At 41.6% G+C, this 24713-nt stretch overlaps 1 protein-coding gene across 2 annotated transcripts in view; it reads right to left on the reverse strand.

Annotated features, from left to right (window-relative positions):
• Nucleotides 1-4974: 4974 nt before the first annotated feature.
• The window catches only part of recql (RecQ helicase-like), a 20735-nt gene continuing 996 nt past the window's right edge, over nucleotides 4975-24713 (reverse strand). For both annotated transcript variants that reach the window (XM_080421517.1, XM_080421518.1), the window contains 14 exons: nucleotides 23845-24084; nucleotides 22396-22575; nucleotides 21191-21297; nucleotides 14631-14829; nucleotides 13898-14064; nucleotides 13472-13553; nucleotides 12745-12893; nucleotides 12494-12611; nucleotides 12075-12213; nucleotides 11323-11414; nucleotides 10245-10461; nucleotides 9723-9852; nucleotides 6556-6711; nucleotides 4975-5105 (listed from right to left, as the gene is read on the reverse strand). In XM_080421517.1, coding sequence (XP_080277643.1) covers nucleotides 6601-6711; nucleotides 9723-9852; nucleotides 10245-10461; nucleotides 11323-11414; nucleotides 12075-12213; nucleotides 12494-12611; nucleotides 12745-12893; nucleotides 13472-13553; nucleotides 13898-14064; nucleotides 14631-14829; nucleotides 21191-21297; nucleotides 22396-22575; nucleotides 23845-24084 — 1931 coding nt within the window. In that variant the 3' untranslated portion in view covers nucleotides 4975-5105; nucleotides 6556-6600. The remainder of the gene's footprint in view (nucleotides 5106-6555; nucleotides 6712-9722; nucleotides 9853-10244; nucleotides 10462-11322; nucleotides 11415-12074; nucleotides 12214-12493; nucleotides 12612-12744; nucleotides 12894-13471; nucleotides 13554-13897; nucleotides 14065-14630; nucleotides 14830-21190; nucleotides 21298-22395; nucleotides 22576-23844; nucleotides 24085-24713) is intronic.

Here is a 24713-nt window from a genome sequence, read left to right on the forward strand (position 1 = left end):
TGAACATATTTTGCTGGGGACCCTCTGGAACCCCCCAAGGACCCCTGGGGGTTCCCGGACCCCTGTTTGAGAACCACTGGTTAACTAATGTAGAGCTGTTCATGGTTAACAGTAGCTATTTACGTCTGGTTGCACAAGATCTAATCTTTAGATCTCTTGCTCCTTGTGTTGCCAAATTACCGTATCGCTGCATCTTATAGATATGCTTAATTGCCACGTACTTGTGCGCCTGCAGTGAAAACGTTGTTCCAATTTAGAATGATGGCTTTGTTCTTTTATTGCATTATAAAGCTTATTATTACTTCTTATCTTAATTTAACCGAGGTGAATCTGTGGTCACGACAGGTTTAATTATCCCACAGGGGTGAAATATGAAAAGAGGTAATGGTGTGCTCGAGGATTGATCTGTATCATATAAGACTCAAGGAAAATGCAGGTGCTCTTGAAGAAAAAGGGTTCAAAATCATCTCATGGAAGGAGATTATTGTACATATTACATGTTGGAATAAAGGCTTTTTAAGTCAAATGTATTTTTTATTGTTCCTGCTCTTTGCCAGTGGTTCTCAACCTGTGGGTCAGGACCACCAGGGGGTCCCCATAAGATTTATGTTTTTTGGGGGGGGTCCCCAGATGACAGTGAAGTGACAATTTAAGGACTTTTCAGACCTTTTTAATACCTAAAAAAAAAAGTGAAAGAAAAAGAAAAAAAAGACCATTACTGCATCAAAAGTAATCAACAAACTATACGATAAAAACTGGTAAAACATTGGCCAAATTGTAAAATAATATAAGAAAGAGGCAAATATTTTGAAAATAGCCAATCTACAGGCTCACAACACCTGGCGTTGCGAGGCGTTGTGAGCTTGCAATGTAATGTAATGCCTCAACTCCTACAATTCCAAGTGCTTATCGGGCTGGGGGTCCCCAGTTCAAATATGATCATTTTGGGGGGGCGCGGCTTGAAAAGGTTGAGAACCACTGCTCTATGCAAGAGTGTGCATTAAGGACCCCAATGGAAATAAGTCTCACGACTTTATTGAGTTTATATCCTTGACGTTTCTCAGATAAACTAAGTAACATGTGTTTTTCTTTTATGACGTCTAATAAATTCAAATCAAACTAGAAAAAGTGCTCCCGGAGCACAGGTCTCCGCCAGGTCAGGTAAGTTATTGTGGGCCAGCAATGTCGGAATTCGCCAATCAGGATGGAATATGAAAAATTGGACAAATCCGTCTTGATCACTTGACTATAGAGATACAGTGTGTGATGTTTGGATGTCAAAATGTCTTCTTTTTTTTAAATCTGCCTCCTGGTGGCTCTATAACAGGCCCATGTGAAAAATGTGGGCCTGTGATGCTCTGGCATCCAGGGAGTGTGTGTGCACAGTTTCGCTGCCATCAAGCCAACGGTGCCGGAGATTAGCTGTCCACAGACAGAATGACAGACGGACAGGGGGCAAAACATAGTCTCGGCCTGGGGGAGACAATCAAGAGCTTGGTTTATCAGCCACAGTGCTTGAATAATCTGAGCAAAGATACAGTCAATGCAAACTACAGACAAATAATGTGATTTAAGTTACATTAATTACTGTAGTAAGGTTAGCACTGTCTGCTCAGCTATGTTAAATCCAAGTTGTTCAGTGTTATAATCTATGAAGTTGAGTACATGGTAGAGGCTTTCCCAACAATTGTCAGAAGCAACACCTGCAGTATAAGTCATCTGTTGTGAAGTGAGAAGGTGCATCAACAAAATGTTTTTAAAATGTGTAAAATAAGCTTTTAATAATCATTCATAGATCAAATTATACTCGTAAATCATTTACCAATTATTTTCTACTGACCCAGAATAAATAGTAATTAGATAAATTGGGTTTTAATTTAAAAACAAAAAAAACAAATCGTGTCTACTCTCTATTGTTAATAAATGATAATCATGATAAACCATCACCTTCTAATTTGTAACTTCAAAAAGTAACTGGTCCATTTGACTCCTAATGAGGCCTAGAAAAGCAGACCAACAAGCTCACAACGTGCCGCGGATGCAACGCGTGTGTGCTTGAAGGTCGGCTATTCTCAGCGTATGAATCAGGCTTCAGAACGCAGAGCAGACCAGACCCTCAAATCCCACCACTTCCATCTGTTGAACTCTTGACTCACGCATTTTATCAGCCTTTACAGGCAGTTAGCCTTATAATGAACCTGGACTTATCATGGTCTTATCCAACACAGCCTGAGATACGGGCCTTTCCTCAAACAGCAGCACAGTGTGTCCGGACAGCATGGGTTCCAATTATTTCTGATGATTACACTCATTTTGCAATTTATTTCAGTCTGGCAGTTTTCTTTAGAAAAAAAGAAAAAGAAAAAAAAGAATAGTCTAATTGTGTATTCCTGATAGTAATTGTATAATCCTAATGTGTTTTGTCAAAAGGAAACAAGTGATTTGTGATTAGAGTTAACCATTATATCAGTTATAAGATTGTAATAGGTGATTTCTGCAAAATAGCTTTATTTGACTATGTCATGTTGTGTCCCAGGCAGTGTTTGCAGTTATGTGGTGGTGCGACAATGAGCCAGATCAGAGAACACACAGGCCTGAACTTTATTGTCTACCGTCAGTCCTCGCTATTTAAGTGTTATACCTGATTTATGCTTGGTTGTGCAACACTGGAGCACAGACTTAAGTATTGGGCACCCTCCAGTGGTCGAGTCTGAGAATGTCAGCTCCCAGCTGGATAATGACCGTATGGAGCTTCAACAGGTGATGGAAGCAAACCTTTGAGACTAGAGAAGAGAGAAGCTTCTGCACATTCAATGAGACAGTTCAAATTTATTTGGTCATGCTTGCCATAATAGAGAAGCAAGTAAGTAGCCTTGGGAAGCATTTGTGGCCCATACGTAGGTCAGGAGTATATCTCCCGTTTCATTAGCGTGAGACATGACCTAGTGTCGCAGAAGACTTACCTACAATCCAACCCTTGTTGCTGAGTGTCAAGCAGGGAAGCATTGGGCTACATTGGTATCAGTCAGCATTACCTGAAGAGCAGGTAATGCCAGAATAGAAGTATCCCAAACTACTACTATTCTCTGGAAAAAAAGGTGAACTCAAACTTAGTTTGAAAATAATCAATCAGAAACATTTGGGGAAAATACACTGAAAGTATTAGCCATCTTTTGTACTGTGTATGAAGAGAAGTAGTTGTCAATATAATAAAGCAGCACATATAGGGAAAAATTATTCTTAACAAAAAAAGAATAACAATTTTATTTTTGCCACAAACCTTGGCTCAAACTGACATAAAAAAAACACAATCCTAAATGAAACGATATCCTCAGACAACAATTGAAATAAAAGTGAATAATTATTCTAATTATAAGGTCCTTGAGTAGCGTGAAGTGCCATCTGCGGCAATGTATTACGCTTTCCCCCTCCACCACTTCAGGACCATAGGCTAGCCATTTTTCTCATTATAAATTGCTACAGAATTTATCTTTCGTGCGTCAATGCACAAGTACAGAAATATCCCCTTCCTTTAAAGTGTTACAAAGAGACTTTGTTTCACCATCAACATAAATTTAAACATGGAAATGCCGACCCATTAATTAGCCCACTGACTTCTTTTTAATTGGGCCAATAATGAATAGCCCTCGAGTTATTCTCAGCATTCTCAGCAGTCCCTGTTTCAGTGTCACCATCATTCCATCGAATTCCTCTTCAGAATATGTACAGCAGTGGTTCTCAAACCTTTTCATGTGAAGGACCACCAAATTCATATATATTTGGCAGTGGACCCCCATCCAAAGTATTTTGTGCCAGGGAACCCCATAACTTTCCCAATTTCTTTCAAGATTTTTTGAAAATAGCAGATCTACAAGCTCACCACGGGTCGCATCGCGACCCGTGGTGAGCTTGTACTTCTGCTATTTTCGAACAGCCTAAGTATAGAATAGGTTTAAAGTGTTTAAACTGATTTAAATGCTATATTAACAAATTTAGCTGGGGACCCCCTGGAATCTCCTCAACGACCCCTGGGGGTCCCCAGACCCCACTGAGAACCAGTGATGTACAGTATGGCTGAGGCAAAGAGGATACAGTACACATTACCACAGCATGTTTGTTTGCCTTTTACAAATCCTACACTTTAAGTGAAAGTATAAGTATATTTGTGGGTTTTATAAATATTAAACCAATGAAAAGCATTAACAAACAATAATAACTACATTGGATCCACTGGAACACAGGATTTTTTTTCCATTTCCTGAAAAGTAACAGTTTTGGACAAACAAGGTTTCCACCAGACAGTGACGATATGAGCTATATGGATGCATATCAGTGAAAGGCTTTTTAATGTTCCATGATTCAAATTTGGCCAAAGTGCATTCATGTGATTATAGTCACCTGTGGATCAACTTCCGCCTGCCGCTGACTCGAGTCCACAGGTTCCGCGCGGTGCGGGCAATGGTCGCGCCGCGGGGCAGGCGGAGGCTCCGGAGTGGCTCCCGGATGCACGCCAACACCCCGGGCTCCGAGCCTTGCCCCAGGTGCTCATGGGAAATGCAGTTTATCCTTCTCAGCTGTCTGCTGTAGTAGCTCCTTAGGTCGGAGAGCTCCTCCACCGCTGTCTCGGAGATGACGGAGACCTGGGATGGAGCGCTGACCAACGCGGGCGGCCTCTGCTGGTCGGCGCAAGTAAGTGCAGCATCCGAGGGTGGAGCAGGAACGTCCGTGGCCACCGCGTAGGCACGGGGTTTCCGTCTCTGTCTCTGAGGGGTGGTGGATTTTCTTTTGGAGTTGGGTTTGACTGGCGGCGGTGGCATTTGTTCCCCCGCGATGCCATCTACATTCACTTTGACGTTAACCTCAATGTCCAGACTAACTATGTGTTCAACATGACTGGGCCTTCTACTTTCCTCAACTATGTCTGTCCGTCTCTCTGTGCGCTTCACTAATTGACAAATTGGGTTAGAGTCCTTTTTCCTGGCCAAGTTCCTCTGGTCCTTTATTAGTTTGCGTTTGGATGGCGGGGGGCTGTCGCTGCCCACCGTAACGGGGTCAAAGGTCATGCTTACCTCTTTTTCATTGGCCTCGATAGCTGATGTTTCCTCCTGGAACAATAAAAAAAAAAACAAGTCAGTGGCCAACAACAGGAAAGGTGGTTCATTCAAACAACCCGCACAGCCATTTGCATGCATTGCATATAGAGAAGCTATTTATTAACTTTGTTACCACTTAACTATGGCTATCCCGAAAATAGCTGATCTACAAGCTGTTGTGAGCTTGTGGATCGCCAATTTTCGAACAATTTGGAGAAATGTTGAAAAAAAAACACATTTTATTAATATTATTATTTATTTTACCCAAAATAGGGATGCCATGGCTAAGGTTATATTATGACAGGAGATAGTTATAGGTTCTCTTGGGTTAAGGGTTGGGTAAGTGATATTTTTTGGTTAATAAACAAAGCACTATATTGTGATAGTAATCGTTTCAATAGTGTTTGTTCAGTAACAGGATACTCACCGTCTCTCCAGCTCTTTAACAAACAAAATAAAATTCCAATTTCACTTGTTTATCCAATATCCCGTGTGAGTTCTCTTTTCTGATTGGATAAAATTGTTATCCCGACCTGAAAAAGCATTCTCTCTTTACTAAAAGAGCTGGAGAGACAGGGAGACCCCCGTTACTGAACAAACATTCTACTGTATAGCAATGAGTACAATCAGAATATAGAGCTATTTAAGTAAAAAGATTCACTTGCCCTACCTTCAACTTGCCGGTCGGGATCAGAACCTAAGCGATAACAATGTGGCCAACCTCTCTCTATACACCCAGTGAGTGACAGAGTCGTGTTAGTGCGATGCGGTGTTAGTGGACGCATGCTCTCTAATGGAAGATGCGTGAGCAGAGACAGGACCCATACACAGAGAGCAAGGCATGATGGGACCAGGAACCATGAGCAACAGTTATGCAAAGCGCTGGTTAGGAGCGGTGGTATGAATGAAACCATGCATCGTTAGAGAATTGAAAAGGAACAATTATTCTCAATTTTAGCTCGTCATCCAGGCCCAAATAATCAGCTTGAATGGCCTAATCCAAGTTTAACCACTTGAACTCCATATTCTGGGAAGGGATCATTAGCCAAAGGAATAGCAGATCTACACGCGTTGTGAGCTTGTAGATCGGTTATTTTTGGCGAAGATATTTGGTGTAAACAGGGAGGGGAGGGGAGCGGTACCTAGTACAGAGCCAACTCTGGTCCAGTTTACTAGGTCTAGAGGGTTTAAACCCTATATACTTAGATGACCAGAGTCCCCCAGTGGTCTATACTAGGCCTCCACCTTTTTCCCCTCTACAACCACTATCTTCGCTGAAAATAGCCGATCTACAAGCTCACAACGCAACACGTTGTGAGTGTGTAGATCAACTATTTTCACCGAATGTTCACCCCCAGATTAGGGACACTAGGGTTCATGTGGTTAAACGTCAGTAAGCGAAAACCCAGACAACACCATGCCAGTAGCTGTAAGACAAAACAAGAGAATTGGGCGACTGTACTTTTTCCAATCTTGTCTTCCGAGTAGGGGAGGGAGGGGGGGGGGCCTAGAGGAGGTCTTTCTTGACCTTCTTGGCAACAGGGGGGGCTCCAGAACTCTCAAGTGCTCTCTTTCGCTCTTTGGCCTTTTTCTGGTCACTCGCACCTGAGGCTTTAACCTGTATGTGATTAACAACAAGTATTTTGTTTTTGTTTATTTTACCTGGGACAGCCTGCCTCCTACAGAGCTGAATGGAGTGAAGGAAGTAGCTAGAAAATACCAGCGGGAGGAACATCACCCGGTGGACATTTTTCTCTTACGTCATAACCGTGTGTTATGCCTTTTGCACCAGCAGATTTCACAAACCGCACTCACCATCGCTGTGATTACATCACTTGACAACGAGGCAGGCACACCGAGCAGCAGCAGTGAACGGAATAGGTTATCACCCGTTTCCAAATTGTACATAGTACTTACTTGACAACGACGTGCGCGTTAGGCTAGCTAATGTCAGTGGAAACAGAATACCTAATGAAAACTATGGGTGGTTTGCTAGTGCAAAAGGCACTGTACTCAGTGGTTCCCAAACTTTTTAGCTCGAGGCCCAAAAGAGAAACTTGATGTCTCCCCGGAACCCAAAGTAAAAATAGCCGATATACAAGCTCAAGGATGTGCTTTTTTTTTTCATTGAATTTCTTAGATCTCCTTTTTGAATTAAGTTTTTTGGGGAAAAAAATAAATAGACTTTGTTTTTTGAAAATCTTTGAAAATCATTTTACAAAAATTTTAGGAAATGGAAAAAAGGGATATTTACTCACGACCCATCAAAATGGGTCTGTGAACCAAAAATGGGTGCCGACCCATTGTTTGGGAACCACTGCTGTAAGTAAAATAGCTGCCGTGGGGAATACGGTCAACAGGAGGGATGGGAGGTGGGATAAGGATAGTATTACAGTCTGGAGGTCAGAGTAGACAGCTAGAGTTCCCAAAAGCATCTTTACACTCTAATTTGTTGGTTCTACTGTTGGTTACCAATAGTAGAACCAATGTTTTGACACAATATCTAATCTGTTCTTAGAAATACCTTAAACTATCTGCTATTATACACCATTTAATAAAAGAAACCTGGTCTATATACTTAGTTGACTGGCGTCCCCCAGTATTTGGACTTTTTTCCCTCTACACCAAATCTCTGTGCTGAAAACAGCCGATCTGCAAGCCTATAGACCTTCTATTTTTGCAGAATGTTCGCCCCCAGAATAGGGATTCTAGGCAGTTGGGAATCTCTATTTTTCATATTCATGAAATTGCTGTGTAAATCTATGCAATACTGTGACTCCCTTAGTTTAACAGTAAAAAAGATGACGGTAGTGTTGTGATGCTTTTGGGAAACATGTCATCCATGTTGGAAGTACAGCTGACATCCAGATGTGAACTGGAGGACAGTTGACAAATCTGAAGAAAGAAAGAAAGAAAGAAAGAAAGAAAGAAAGAAAGAAAGAAAGAAAGAAAGAAAGACCTAGAGAAAGAAAGAAAGAAAGAAAGAAAGAAAGAAAGAAAGAAAGAAAGAAAGAAAGAAAGAAAGAAAGAAAGAAAGAAAGAAAGAAATCAAATGAAAACAAAAACACATGAAGAGCTCTCTGTTTTTTACATGTGTAGATAGAATAGTATTAAATCTACGTGAGCTACAGGGATTCATTCTACAGTCTAGCAATTTGTTATGGTGCTAATTATCATTTGTGTGGTGGTGAATTATGATAGCATCTGAAAAGACTGAAGAAAGCGAATATGCAATGATAAAGAATACACAATACATCACTGAGAGTCTAACAGCTTACATGGATTGATGGATCATGACTCTGTACAATGTAAAGGTCACACATCAACATCTTAAAACCGTTCAACTGTTCGGTTACTGTACTGGAAGAGGTTCTCAAAGTGGGTCGCCAGTAAAAATTAATTAATACTGTAAAATCAAATCAATAAATATGTATTTATACACATTTATTTGGGGGTTCGACCTTATACTGAAAATGTTTGACAACCATTGCTGTTGACTTACCTTGTTGGAATTGGAATGTGTTTATTTTTTTTGGAGGGGGGACACATTTAGAAAATGCGTGAAGAGTAGACATTTTAAAGTTACATGGAGGGAAGACACATGGACTCACACATTGGAAAAGAGGAGAAACTGGTTAGAGAAAGGTTCACAGCGAGAACAGAATGGATAGGGACAAATTACTTCACATTTCAAATACTTCACAACCAAGAGCACACCAAGAAATACAAAACGTATTGTTGCTGTCGGGTGGAAACCTTGTATGTCCAAAAACGTTACTTTTCAGAAAATGGTAAAAGAACCAATGGATCCAATGTAGTTATTATTTAGTTAATACTTTTCATTGGTGTCCGGGTAGCCTTTGGACCACAAGGTCATCATGGGTTCGGAACCGAGCACCGCCAACTCGGCGTATACAGTAAGTAGCACGGCTTGGGTGCAGCAAGTCGTGCGCTAAGTACTGAGAGCTGATGGTAGGTGTGCCATCCCACCTCAGCAACCCATCTCCCAGGGGTCTAGCGCATTATAACAGGGACAGACTCCTGCGTTATCGGCTGATACCTACTGTACAATAAGCCTCTCCCGACCTACTTAATGGTAATTTTTTTCGTAAAACCCACGCATAAGTAGAAAAAATTGCAGATCTACAAGCTCGCAACACTTTGCAGTGCAGCTTGTTGATCTGCCATTTTAAATATACGTTTTCTGCCCGACAGCAACGAAAAATAGTTTAATTTGGAAAGAGTGGAGAAGTGTCACCTATACTATGAGGACAGTACTCATCTAGAAAACGAGCACACTCAGTATGTATATACTGTAATGCAGTTTGCCGGGTGCACGGCTCACAAAACGCATCTGTGTATGCTGTCCGTGCATCTATGAATTAAAAGTGCCAGAAGGACTTTGGAGTGCTGGCTATTACTTTCTTACTGTGCCAGTACTCATCTATTGATGGTGTTGTACACAGGGATGCACGATAATGAAATATCGGACAATATCCGAGAACCGGCTGTTTCCATGGTCCAATAATATCGATATTGCAATCCTAGTTTCCACCAGTACAGTTTGCCGTACACCTTTTATGGGTGCAGATTTGTATGTGTGTGTGTGTGTGTGTGTGTGAGACTGACCGTGGCAGATTCAGCCCCTGCCTTCCTGGTTGTCATGCACAAGGTGTGACTCTGGCTCTTCAGCAGGGGGGCTTTGCGTCCCACCTTCAGGTAGAAGTGGGTGGTGTACGGGGTGAAGCTGAAATCCTCACTGAGACACCATCAGAAACACAACGGGTATTCAAAATCTAGTTCTTTGAAACTGGGAATTTGGTTCCAATGCGTAATGGAAAAGTGCATTTAAATACTTACACCTACAACTACTGCAGATGTACTAAGGTAAGACTGTTAAGGCGCATTTATAATACATTATAATGCACTTAAATAATGCTTAACACTCATTATAAATGTTTATAATCATGCATAACAACTTATTAAAAGGTTTATTAAGTATTATTATTAAGCGCTGGTCATAATTTATTATACGCTCAGCAGAACAGCACATTATAACTGCCAGCCAGGTAACACTTTACTTAAAGGTTCAAACATGGGTCCCGACCCACTGTTTGGGAAACAGCAACGTACACAGGTGTTGATCAGTACCTGAGGTAACCCAGCAGCAGCATGCGGACGATGATAGCCTCTGCCTCTAGCCGGGACATGGACGTGATCTGGATCATCTTCCTGCGCTTGGCGGGGCCTTTCCCCATCCACGTATCCACCACCTTCAGAGGAGTCATCTTCTCATCGCTGGACGCTGCCAGCTCCACGATCTGCAGCACGTCCCGCGCATGCTGCGTGATGTCTACAGTGGCGCAGTCTGCAGTGCAGGACATTACACGGTCATTCAATAAAATAAAATAAATCAAGATCAAATAGTGACACACACAGTTTAACCCTTTTGTACCCGGGCCGATTTTAAGTTTTCCGAAAAACTTTTACCTTTTATTCAAAAAATGTGGTAAAAAATCCTGTTGCTAAATACATAGCAACATCTAAAATGACACAGATGCTTTCCCGGTTTCAAACGTGTAACAATGTATAGGCTTTCCCGGTCTTAATGGGTTAAATCAAAAACTAAAATGCACTCAGTAGAGGGAATACCTCTGCCAACACTACGCCAGTGTGTCAGCTAAATGCCATTTCCACCCAAGATATGAGTGATTGTCATTTTGACCTTTACCCTTTTGGACCCAAACGCTAACCATCTCTTTGGGACTGATCATTAAATTCCCTCCAAGTTGGATGAAAATCCAACCAATGCGTTCTTAAGTTATTTTGACTAACAGTCACTTTATTATGAATCATGCACAATGAATTATTTGACATTTTCACCCCAAAGGTTAATCAATTCTTGAGGGAAGGCTTGATCCCCACCGTGTTATTTTGCTAACTGACAAACGGCAAAAATATGCACTCATATTTGAGGTGCTGGTATGTCAAAGACAAGGATACCTGGCTGCTGACCGCAGGGAAGCTGGTGCTAATTAGTGAACTCCATTAAAAAATGATATCAATTTAAGGGTAGAGTGGCTAGCAGTAGTAGTTAAAATTGTATTAAAATGTTCCAATATTTAATGCCAATAACGCAATTCAATCGTTAATAGCAAATAGTTAGGTGACAATTAATCATCACGTAAAATGTCATGATCGTGACAGCCCTAGACACACACATGCACACCTTTTCCATGACGGCAGGCATCACACATGTCATTGCAGCCCTCATCGTCCCACACCTCATCGAAGTGAACCGCCATGAGAGACCGCCGACACCTTCAACACAAGTCAAGAGACGCAGACGCTCACACACATGTTTATGTCCTTACGGTATGTGTGTGTGTGTGTGTGTGTGTGTGTGTGTGTGTGTGTGTGTGTGTGTGTGTGTGTGTGTGTGTGTGTGTGTGTGTGTGTGTGTGCGCCCCTGTGTGTACAGTTCGTGTGTACAGTACGTGTGTGAGTACACTTGTATTACTATCCGCGTGGAGACAAAAATGTCAAAGTAAAACCAAACAAACTTATGGGGTTCAAAACAGGGGGTTGCGCACATCCAGTTCGTTGCTGGTGCTGGACACAGAGTGACAATTCAAAAGAATAAAAGTCTGCACAACAGCATTGCTCCTAAGTGTTTAGTTTAGTATAAAACACAAAACAAATTACATGGTACAACGTTTCGGCCATAGTTGGCCTTTACCAGGTTTTTTTCTGGTCCCCTTGAGGGAAAAGGTCATTTTCATGGCTAAGAAAGATTTTTAGAGCAATTACTATACAGTAATTAGTAAAAGCATTAGGTAGGGGTCAGCGTTAAGATTGTGCATTTGGCCTTTACGGTTAGGGGTTGGGGTTAAAAATGGCAACAACAAAAGGTTTTAAATGAAAAATTGCTTTTGATGTCGCCTCGTGACATGGATAGTAATATGCATGCGTGTATGCTACCTGTCCACATTCTGGCAGTAGTCCACCATCTGGAGCAGCTTCTTCTGGCCCACGTTCTCCATCACCACCATGGTGCTGATCCTAAAAATGTCGGCGAAACCGAAGTATAGGATGCAGTCGGCTGGACGATCGTCTCTGCCTGGACACCGGGGGCAGGACAGAGACCGAGAGAGATAATGAGATAATAAATCAGATCTCCACAGTCTCAATAAAGAAAGGCCTCAAACAAGCAGCTAGTCTAATTTATACTTTGTTGTATGAGTGTCCTGCACCAAAAATAGCCGATGTACAAGCTCTCAACGCGTCAAAGATGCGATAGATCAGCTATTTTTGGTATGTTATACTGCATACGTAATTGCATATTAAAGATCCAGTAGAAGCAACTAAAAAAATACTTCTCGACAATAATGTGTGCCTACCTGCCCGTCCACTCTCCTGGTAGTAGTTCTCGATGGACTTGCTGAGGGTGTGGTGGATGACAAATCTAACATCAGGCTTGTCGATGCCCATGCCGAATGCCACCGTCGCGACCACCACCTGAAGGACAAACACACAGAGATACGTGAATAACAGGAGGACGTACAGACATGCGTACGCACGTATACAGAGATACAGAGATTTCATGCATGTATTGTAAGATAACCCTGGTGTGCGGTTGCAGAGAGAGTACTTTGATCTTGTTGGAGGTCCATTTGCGGTGAACTCGTGACTTGTCTTCGGGTAACATGCTGCCGTGATAGGGAAAAGCCAGGATGCCCTGCTTCTGAAGGTCTGACGACACCGCCTCCGCATCCTTCTGGGAAAACACGTATACGATGCCTGCCACAATGAAAAAAAGAGAATAAAAACACAGCTTTTAGGAGGCATTTGTATATGACTGTATGATGAACTACAAAACATGGATTGAAATTTGAAATATGGCATTGTGTAAATAAAGTATATAGATGTATAAGATAAATTTGAAAGATCTGATTTTTGATTGGAGCCTTTTGTCCACAGCGTTAGCGAGTTCTCCCTAACGCTATGCCAAGGACTACGGATTTCCTTATTGTTGTGTAAAATCCACTTTTTTTGCCAATGGCATTTTCTATTGACCGGATCATACATGATTACATGGCAGGATTGAGTGAATATATGTATCAGTCTCTGGTGGATTTTATTTTATTTTATTATAATCATCTTCCCACAGTTGAGAAAAGGCTTTCATCAACCTACAAGTCTTAGTTTCAGTGAGTAGTGAAAGTATATTGTTCATTTTTGCTAAAGTGTAGACCATGTATAGACATGGTTAACCTGGTCAATGAGGAAATACATAGTCCCTGTTGTAGCATTAAAGAGAACTCGCCAACGCTATTGACCAGAGCTACTTTAAGCATACAGTAGTACTGCCACAGTACCTGACTGATCCTTGTATCGATTCATGATCAGTGACGAGATGTCGCTAATGGCCACATCGTTATTGGAGTCTTTTTGTCGAACCTGAGAAACAAACAAATCTGTGTTGTTTACAGGGACAATCGTTGTTACGTTAATTTAAACACCAGTATTTTCAGCATCGTCTCTATCTCAGCCAGGTGCTACTAAGCAGTTGGTACTAGTAATGGTAAATTCAGGTTCTCAGGAATATCTCCGCTTATCAATTCATTGATGATTGATCGATAAGGTGAATCAACTATTGATTATAGATCGGATTGCTAATTTGCATTCCTAGTTTAGATAGTACAGTGAGTAGACTACTGTGTGTTTTTTGTGCATCGCAGGCAGGTGGCACACAGGCGAGGTGTTTGTGCATGGACTACGGTTGCAGCCACAGCAGAGCTCACCTCGTAGAAGAGGTTGGTTCTGTTGAAGGAGGCGGTGATGGTGATTGGCTGAGGCACACACAGGATCTTCTGACAGTCCTTCAGAACGCTGCTGGTGGCCGTGGCCGTCAGCCCCAGCAGCGGGACGTTGGGGAACTGCCTCTTCAGGATGCCCAACAGTTTATAGTCTGGACAAGAAGAGAGAATCAACACGTCTATGACCAGTAGGGAATGGGGCGGTACTCGTTGTTAGCGTTTATCGCGATAGAAAACGCTCACAATAATTACATCGCGGAGATTTTAATGTATCGTGAAATTGTCTGTCATACACTGGACCTGAGTTGGCTCTGTACTTGTACTTGGACCGCTACTTTCCGTCTAGACCAGATCTCTTCGTGGAAAATAGCAAGATGTACAAGCTCACAACGCGCTGCAACGCACCGCGTTATGAGCTTGTACATCTTGCAATTTTTGGCTAATGTTTCCCCCAGAGTATGGATGCTGGGGTGCAAGTGGTTAACAAAAGTGGCATTTTAGGGGTTTTAAGCATTATGTACATTATCGCAATAATATTGTATAATATCGCAATTTTCCCATCATCACATTCCTAAAGGCCAACTATACTTGCTTCTATTTACAGTACATTGACAATGACATTCTGTAAAATGTTTTTTCATGCATAATACCAAACATTGAACTACATAAATCCCCCATATTGACTGTGGGAGAATATAAAATAACAAAAATACTGTACCAGGTCTAAAGTCATGGCCCCACTGGCTGCAGCAGTGCACCTCGTCCACAGCGATGCGACTGAGGCGGTTTGCGTTGTAGGCCTTCTCCAGCCGAGACATGAGCAGCTTGCTCTTGGCTATCTTTTCTGGAGTCACGTACACCAGTTTGAAGGGAGCGTTCGTGTCGGTCATTCCAGCCAGGACCATCTTAGCGTGTTCCTGGAACGACACCAAAAGGGTTTCATCTACATTCGAAAATCTCTTCCAGTGAAAATCTCTTTAGACAGAAGATCAGACAAAGTCCACACTGACTGTGTGTTTTCTGTATCTTGACTGGTAAATCTGAAAGATTATGGACATAAAACAACTCTGGACCAGAGAGCGTGTGTATTGGATCATAATAATTATTACACCATAAAAGGTAAACAAGGAAGCTTTGAATTTGGAGGCGAGAGCCAAGAACAAAGCGATGCAAAACGGCCTGCCTGACTGACTGTCTCACATACAGTATGGCTGCAAATACAGATTAATTTATTTCTATCCTGGAACCTGGGTAATTATAGTTAATATAGCATCACCATGAGGCCAATTTGAAATATTTTGGGCAGAGCTTCTTCCTTGGCCTACTGGGAGTGTGCGTGCAAAGTCTCACACCGATCGGTCCAACGGCTCCATTGGATTCCGTTGGACTGCATCTCCACTAGCCTGGCATTGGCCAGACTGATAACGTGGATTCACTCTCAGGTTCCTCCCTGGTATCAGTCTGGACTTCGGCCCATAGGGAGCGAGTATGAGAAATCAGAAAAAGATTTTGATGCTTTTCACTGTACGGACAGCAGTTGAAACGCAGTCACTGATTGGCCCGATTATTTTTTGATTTCTCATACTCTCCCCCTATGGGCCGAAGACCAGACTGATACCGGGGAGGAAGGTGAGAGTGAATCCACAATATTAGTCTGGCCAATGCCAGGCTAGTGATACCGGGGAGGAACATGAGAGTGAATCCACGTTATCAGTCTGGCCAATGCCAGGCTACATCTCATTTTTAAAGCAGTTTGTTTACTTATGCATTGAATGTGTCTCTTCATTGTGAAAGACATGAATCCATAGACTCCAGTAGAAGAATTCATTCTTCCAAAGCATCGCATAATCGCAAACCCCACTCTCTCTGTTGTGTGTGTGTGTGTGTGTGTGTGTGTGTGTGTGTGTGTGTGTGTGTGTGTGTGTGTGTGTGAGTGAGAGAGAGAGAACACCACAGGTGCTAGATTTATGAACCACTAGCACAGTAGCAGTGGAAAGGGCAATAACGTTAAAGTAATAATACTTCACTTTTTGATAGAAGTAATTGATTATTTTTTATACTCTTTTTTATACTTGCTGCCATATTTATTTACACCACTGTATAATCATATATCAGTGTATTGAACGAGAGACCCCCCACCCCCACCTCCATCAAATCGTTTTGGGGAACATAGACTGTCTGATATGTAACCCTGGTGTCCCCATTTTGGGCAAATTTGTCAACATTTCTCTTTTAATAGCACAAATAGCTGATCTTCAAGCTCACAATGAATGATGCAGGTGGATTAAAGATCTGATATATTTGGTACAGTACCAACCAGGACAATTTGTAGAGAGTGTTGAAAACAGAGACATTTTAGTACAATGTTTTACAGATATTTGTCAGGACTCGGGACACCCAGCTTGAAACAAGGGCATCTGCTCACTGTGCAAGGAACCCCAAATTGATACATATTAGTACACAGACCTCGATTGAAAAGAGCCAGGGGGGACACCCATAAGGGATGATTTTTGAATTTCAAGGACCCCCAGTTTAATATGAATTAGGCCACAGACCCCCCTTTGATGTCATTTTTATCTCTAGTAAGTAACCCAATCTACAATGTCAAATCCTCAGCTTTGAGAGTGTACAAATGTAACCCATTTGGTTTTATTTGTGTGTGTAAAAAGGTGGGTCAAAAGAATATGTGAACGCCACAGCTGCTAATGCACTATGGCCAATCAAATGATGCCAGCTGTGAAGACGCCCTCATGTGGAGCAGATAAAAAGACAGACGGCCTTTACGTCTGCAAGACACACAGACAGCAACACGCACCCCAAGAAGACCCCGATCCAAGCTCCACTGACACACACCCTTCAAGAAGACCCCGATCCAAGCTCCACTGACACACACCCTTCAAGAAGACCCCGATCCCCAAGCTGACATGCTCCTGATTCCTCAACTCCTGTGCTTGCTGGGCGTGGCACTAGGTACAGTAAAATAATGGTTCTTAAATTGTTCTTTAAAATGCTATACGATTCCACATGGCAGTGGTTCTCAAACCTTTTTCTTTCTTTCAAGGGCACCCAGTTTGATATACTGTACATTACATTAGCCTGACCCCCATTTCACAAAAGCTTTTTATCTCTGGAAAACCAAATGGACCCATTTGTGCACTCTCAAAGTTACAAAACTCTAAGGGTCCATCCTAATTGTCTCCGCCAGGCCGAAAGGCATGGCGAGAGAGTATGTTTTACCCCCTGTCCGTCCGTCCGTCCATCTGTCTGTGAACAGCTAATCTCAGGCACCGTTGGCCCGGTCGCTGCGAAACTGTGCACACACACTCCCTGGATGCCAATTCAGAACCTCTGCCCCAAATTTTTCACATGGGCCTGTTATAGCGCCACCAGGAGACCGATTTCTGCAAAACCCATTTTTTTATATTACTCCTACAGATTTTATCCTAACATCACACAAATCGGTACACAGTATCTCTATAGTCATGTGATCAACACGGATCTGTCTGATTTTCCACATTCCATCCTGATTGGCTAAGGTTGGCTTCCAAAGTTTGCAGGATTGGTCCATTTTGAACAAAATGCCTCAAATCATGAACGCAGCTTGCGATTTCCGTGAAATTTCACACGCACATTCCCACTAGGCCGAGGAACAAATGCCACTTGAACGTTTTCAAATCAGCCTCATGGTGGCGCTATAAAAAGGCCAATTTGCATTTTTAACTGTAACTGCACCGATCTGCGTGAAACTTTGCACGCATACTCCCTAGAGGCCAAGGAAAAACATCTGCCCTGCATTTTTCACATTAGCCTTTTATAGCACCACCAGGAGGCCGACTTATGTAAAACACATATTTTGAGATTAAGCTTTCATATTTTATCCAAATTTCACGCAAATCGGTACACATGATCTCTATAGTCATGTGATCAATATGGGTCTATTTGATTTTTCATATTCCATCCTGATTGGCTAACATTGACATCTAAAGTTTGCAGGAGTGGCCCGTTTTGAACAAAATGACGCAAATCATGAACGCAGCGTCCGATTGGGGTGGAACTTTGCACGCACATTCGCACTACGTTGAAGAACAAACGCCACCCTTTTCACATTGCCCTATTATAGCGCCACCAGGAGGCCGATTCTTATTTTTTATATTACTCCTACACATTTTGTCCAAACATCATGCAAATCAGTACACATTATCTCTATAGTCAAGTGATCAAGATGGTTCCGTCCGATTTTTTATATTCCATCCTGATTGGCAAATTCTGAACATTGCTGGCCCACAATAACCTACCTGACCTGGCGGAGACCTGTGCTCCGAGGAGCACTTTTTCTAGTTATAAATCATTTAGCTTGGGACCCCCAGGAACCCCCTTAAGGACCCCTGGGGATCACAAAACAAACGTCTTTAAAAGGCCAAATGGTTCCATATGGCCATATGGTTGCACCTTATGTCTAAGGTACCTGCTGCTTTTTCATATTATGTGTATACAGTATATGTAGATATCTTTGATTTTTCTTTCGACATAATTTTATTTTTAAAAAAGAATCCTTGCTCTCCCTCTCTCTGTTGTTGGCACTTCCACTTTTATTTATTTTTCTTGTGTGTAGGCACCACGCACACCAATCCCTTGGCTGAGGTGAAGCTAGAGCGTGGAGACTGTCCAATGTCCTGGCTCAGCTTCAACGATCGCTACACCTAAGTACGTCGCTACACCTATGACCTGGTCCCAAGCAGAGATGAACTGCGTGTCTCAGGACGCCAACCTGGTGTCCATCCACTGTGAGAAGGAGCACGACTATCCTGAGCCTGATCCAGAAGTATGATCCAACAAATGCATACAACTGGAATGGACTGAGGGACATTCACAGCGACGGCGTGTGGATGTGGTCTGATGGCTCCAAAGTGAGCCACACCATGTGGTGGCATGAAGATCCAAATGGTGGTGAATCTCACAACTGTGTGGTTACAAACTATAGGTATAGATGGGCTGACACGGCATGTTCTCATTCTTATCCTTCTGTTTGTGCACTTCGTACAGCCTGCTCCGAATGAGTGGACTGTCTGATTCAACCCCTGACTTGTCTTGTACTGGGTGTCCATAATAAAAGTACATTAAACATAATTGTGTTTACCCGTGCAATGCATTTCAGTCTGTCTCCATTGTGAAGAACATTCATATAATAATAAACTCTTTTACCAGAGGTGGACTAAGTACTCAAGTGAAAGTTGCTCAGTTAAATTTGTACTACTAGAGATAAAGTACTGGAGTACTTGCTTTTGAAAATAATTAAGTATTCAAATTACTTATTTTTTATGGGTCCAGAGCTCAGGCACTGAGCTGGGCTCCGTTTTAAGATTGGCATTATTCCGCTTCTCCTTCTGCCACTTTTCGCAGTTCTGGCTAAACCGTGCATACGCTTTTTACGAAACTCAGCCATATGATAGATGGTCATGAAAAACTATCAAGAAATAAATCTAACACTCATTCATCAAAAGGTGGCGCTATAGCACTCAATTGAAAATGCCAACTTTGAACAGGTACAACTCATGCCCTGTTTGACCTACAGCCATGAAACTTTGATACACACATGCGTCTCTTCATGCCCGACAACTTTCGTGGTCTGATCACTCTGTCTGTCTGTCTGTCTGTGTGTCTGTCTGTCTGTCTGTGGGTGGGTCATTCCACTTTTCATTGCATCGCACAAAACATGACTGCATCAAATAATGCATGTGCAATTTTTAAAGATAACATGAAATGCTTATTTGAGAGTATGTTTTTACAATGTGTGACATACTTCATTGTGAAAATAGCCGATCTACAATCACACAACTTTTCAGATAGCAACCCTTTGTGAGCTTGTAGATCGGCTACTTTCACTAGTTTTCGTTCCGAGGAGACAAAATTACTTTATTGCTCAATGGTTTGTGAACCAGTGATCTAGAGTAGTTCGGGACACAGAGGCTTGGTTCATAATGGACGAATCATGATTTGGCATTTGGCATTCTTAGGTTTACACATAGTGTTTCTTGAGGATAGGCTTAGGCGTTGTTTTACTGAGGTTAGGGTTAGTGAGGGTTTAAAATGCTCAAGTTAATTGCATGGTCTTCTTTCTCTCAAGTTCAGTCTTCTATGTTTCTATGGCTTATTGTGCATATTACTCATCATTGCTTCTTTCTTTTTTCTTTCTGCATTCACTGGCCCGTATTATTGCTGCTTGCAGCTATATTTTAAATTGAAATTTGGACATTTTCACATACAACAATCAATATAGCGAAATTATCATGTGATGCATTGTGAGCTTCTAGGCCTGCTATTTTTACTATATTTGAAATGGAACAAATGGAACTATTTATCTGAGAAATAAGAAAGAATAAAGGTTCAAATTCTTCACTCTTAAGAGTTACAGACCCATAAGGGTCCATTTGGACCCCTGGTGGGCCCCAGACCCGACGTTGAGAAACAGTGATGTAGACCTTTTGTAACTCAAGGCCCACCTGGGTATGTGTCAACATGGTCAGGGCCAAAATACCAAGATAAATGTAATACTGATATATAAAATAAAAAAAATCTCATACTGATATATAAAATAAATAAAAGGGAAAAAAAATCAGCTTTAACAACTAGAAGCTAACAAGTACATAAAAGTGATATGAAATGCTTAACTAATTGAGTGCCATTAACGTGTTTCACGTGTTTTACCGCTATGGTGCAACGTGCCATTAACGTGTTTCAGGTGTTTTTGGAAAAGAAAAAAAAAACTCAAGATATCATTATCTGAAGATTTGCAGCTCCATCCACTCCTTGTTTAACTTATAACTGAAAAAGGCTGTATCTCGCTTCCTAAGCACTTTTTTTTTACTTTGAAAAAATAAAAAAATAAAAATCATAATGGCCAGAAATGGATAATAATAATTTGGGCACTCAGTGAGTTAATATAATATTCAATTAATGAAATCTTACTTTAAATGTGTTGCATAGCATATATATTGTGAACGTATTAATAAAGCTTAATTGGCACATATTTGTGCTAAAAGCAACATTTTATTAAGATATGACAGTAATATGTCTGCAAAATCTAAATATATAAAACAAAACATATAAGTCTCCATGAAGAAATCTGTCTATCTATATTTTAACTAGAAATGTACAATTTGGGAAAGTTTTAAGTGTGATTGCAAGTCCGGGGGTGCGGCTGTTGGGACCTGAGGAGTCATTAAAAGGAAGAAGTCCAGACAAAATAAAGGATCAGGGAATATGGCTGTGAAAAGTTACCTTGCTGCTAGAAGCATTGAGAGTGACGGCCGACACACCGATGGACGTTAGAGACATGATCTGGTCCTCCATCAGCGACACCAAGGGAGTGACAACCAAAGTAAAACCTGACACACACAAACACACAGCCGATCGACAAGTTCATAACACATTACAGTATGAGCTTGTAAGCTCAGCTATTTTCGTCGTGTGACACCGCCTCACCGTATAAAATAGGCCTCATAAGTGGTTAAAGTAAGCCTGTTACATCACCGCAGAACAAACATGATAACTCATTGAAGTGTGAAAGTGGTGTGTGAGTGCATTGAGGCATTACATCTAAGATGAATTGTAAACTGTGTCTAAAAGCTATTTTCCACTACAAAGGGTAGCCCAGAACCTTCACTAACCTGAAACTTTCCAGAAGCCCTGACGTTCTGTGTTTTTTTTGTTTTCGTTTCTATTATTAGACCTGTTAAACCTGCAGTATACGTCAGGATTTAGAAGGCGTTTTTAGAATTGAAGTCAAGTCGAAATGGGTTACAATAACCTGAACCACGGTCGAGGTACGTAATTAAAATAAATAACAAAAACATAGCCGATATAAAAGCTCACAGCGCGTCTCAAAACGTTGCGAGCTTGTAGATCGGCTATTTGCAAAAACAGTTTTGAAAATATAAGTTCTGAGTATGGAAACACATCCATCACCCAAATGTTTCACGGTACGACGCGGTTCACTCAGATCATGTAGTGGAACAGAGCCATAAATGTACACTACCCTGTGAGCAGATCATGTAGTGCATTGGTTCTCAAAGTGGGGTCCGGGGACCCCCAGGGGTCCTTGGAGGGGTAGCAGGGGGTCCCAAGCAAAACGGGTTAATATGGTGTCACAATCATTTTAACCACTTTAACCATATTTTATACTTTGGCTATTCAAAAATAGCAGATATAAGCTCATAGCGAGTGCCACGTTATGAGCTTGAAGATCTGCTATTTTTTTTTAATCCCTGGCACAAAATATTTTTGAGATGGGGGGGGTCCGCAGCCAAATACATATCATTTTGGGGGTCCTTGACGTGAAAATGTTTGAGAACCACTGATGTAGTGGAACAGAGCCATACATGTACAGTACCCTGTGAGCAGATCATGTAGTGGAACAGAGCCATAAATGTACAGTACCCTCTGAGCAGATCATGTAGTGGAACAGAGCCATAAATGTACAGTACCCTGTGAGCAGAGAGCAGGGAGTTGGTAACAGAGGCTCTTCCCTCGTCCAGTAGGCATGACGAGGAACAGGTCCCTGCCGTCCATGGTCAGGTTGATGGCCCTCAGCTGGAGAGGACGGAACTTGGACAGCTGGAAGGAATCCTTCAGATGTTGCTCCAGGTCCTTGGACCAAGAAAAGTCTACAGCGTAAAGTAGAAGAAGTAGAAGTAGAAAAGATTTACAACGTTCAAGATAAAAGCACAGAAGGGCTATAACATTCACGGATACACTGATTTTTGGGGCTTTTTCTGAGCCTTTATTTGACTGGTACATGAAATGATTAGCTATTATTATATTAATTATTAAATTAGTCATGACATAAAAAACTGTCATAACAAGTCATAAAACCCGGCATCATGAGCATTTCTACTGGTATTCATGACTTTGGGAGTAGAAGAGGTCTGGCCAAACACCATTATGTTAGGGATAGGATTTAAATACCTGGCTTAAGCACTTGGTATGCCATGCTATCAATGGTGCTTGAATGGTGCTTATGCTTGAATTTACACAGTATCTAAATCTGGCTGCATTGTTGCAGGAGGCTATATTTTGTGCTTCTTATGTCTACATAGGAATCAAACACCTTGCTTCAGTGCATAGTAATTCATTCTGTCATGTAGTACAATATCCTTCAACTCTACATTAACCCTTTAAGACCTGAAGCCGATTCTACATGTCTCCTAAATCCCAACAATTTTCTGAAAAACGTATGTTTCTATATCAGTGGTGCTCAATCTTTTTCATGTCAAGGACCCTCAAAATTATATGTATTTGGCCGTGGACCCCCATCAAAAATATTTTGTTCCAGAGACCCCCAGAAGCAAAGATTTTAGTTAAAAATGTTCGCACACATTTTCACGATTTTTCAAAAATAGCAGATTTACAAGCTCGTAGCGCGGCACTCGGTGCCACGCTATGAGCTTGTATATCTGCTATTTTTGAATAGCCCAAAGTGTAAAATAATGTTTTTTAGCTCAAATCTAAAAATGACACAGTTCCAGGTCTTAATGGGTTAATAGCCTTATTTGTTCAGCACTTCACAGGATTCAAAGTATTTCATTTTCTTATTTTACCCTTTACCCATGTTAACATTTATACAGGATTTCCATTTTTTTTACTAAATGTTCCCTGATTTAGCCTCTCTGTGACTAAATAAGTGTCGATAGTCGCCATACACCTTCTTTTCTTTGGGCCATTTGATGAGCCTTTGACTGGTATAGTCTATACAATTAAAAGATGGGAAACATGGAGAGAGCATGGGAGCGACACGCAAACAAAAATGTAATACATTTGGAATATTTTTGCATGGGAGTCCCTGGCACAAAATATTTTCTGATGGGGGTCCGTGGCCAAATATACCTATTCCTTGACATGAAAAGGTTGTAGAAGAACCACTGTCTTTATATTACCAGGATTATCAAAGCATTTCAGCTCTTGCTTGGTCATCGCCGGCTCGGCTCCAGATGACTTCGATGAAGATGCTGAAGAGGTGGACCCTGCGGGCTGGGCAGCATCACAGGCCTCCTCCAGCCTGCGCAGAAGGCTCTTCCTGCGGATATTCAGTTCAACCTGCTTCTCCAGGAGCTCTGCGATCTCGAGCTCCACAACCTGAAGATCAGCCTCCACCGAGTCCAGCTCTGCCTGCACGTCTAAAGTGCCAAAACACGGTGTTAACGACATTTATATATAGCAATGCCATAATACCTTTTAAAGACTCACATCACATCACATGAGTGTCGCTCGACAAAAAGTACTGATCTTCAAGTTAATGCAAATGCACCGCATCCCAATGTGTTCTTAACTTGAAAATCTGTTCTTACTCTCTACTCACTGTATTTGGGTGTTTTCACTGTCCAAAAACGTCCCCATATACGAAAAACATACAGTGAAAATACCAATATTCTGTACAGCAATAGGGCAATGTGTTTTTGCAGGTAAACGCCACCACACTACTCCAGTGGCTGATAACTGCTTGTACAGAGGGAAATGATTGGTATTGGTCAAATATATATATTTATTGCTTTGTACACAGGGAAAAGGTACATATAACTTTAAGCATATCAGTGTCATTTCTTAGTTTTATTTCTATATTACTAGCCGACAACTAAAATATAGCATCGACAAAGCTGTGTGTGACTGACAAGACAAGCACAGGACGGATCTAGTAGCCTAGTTCTATTTAACCTGCTTTGCATCTCTTTCCCTTTGCTCTCACTCTACCTCTGTGCTCTCTCGTCCTCACAGAATAAAACATAATGATGGAGCACGCACAGAGAAA

Source organism: Gymnoscopelus braueri (assembly GCF_963280865.1).
Source record: "Gymnoscopelus braueri genome assembly, chromosome: 23".
NCBI lineage: Eukaryota > Metazoa > Chordata > Actinopteri > Myctophiformes > Myctophidae > Gymnoscopelus > Gymnoscopelus braueri.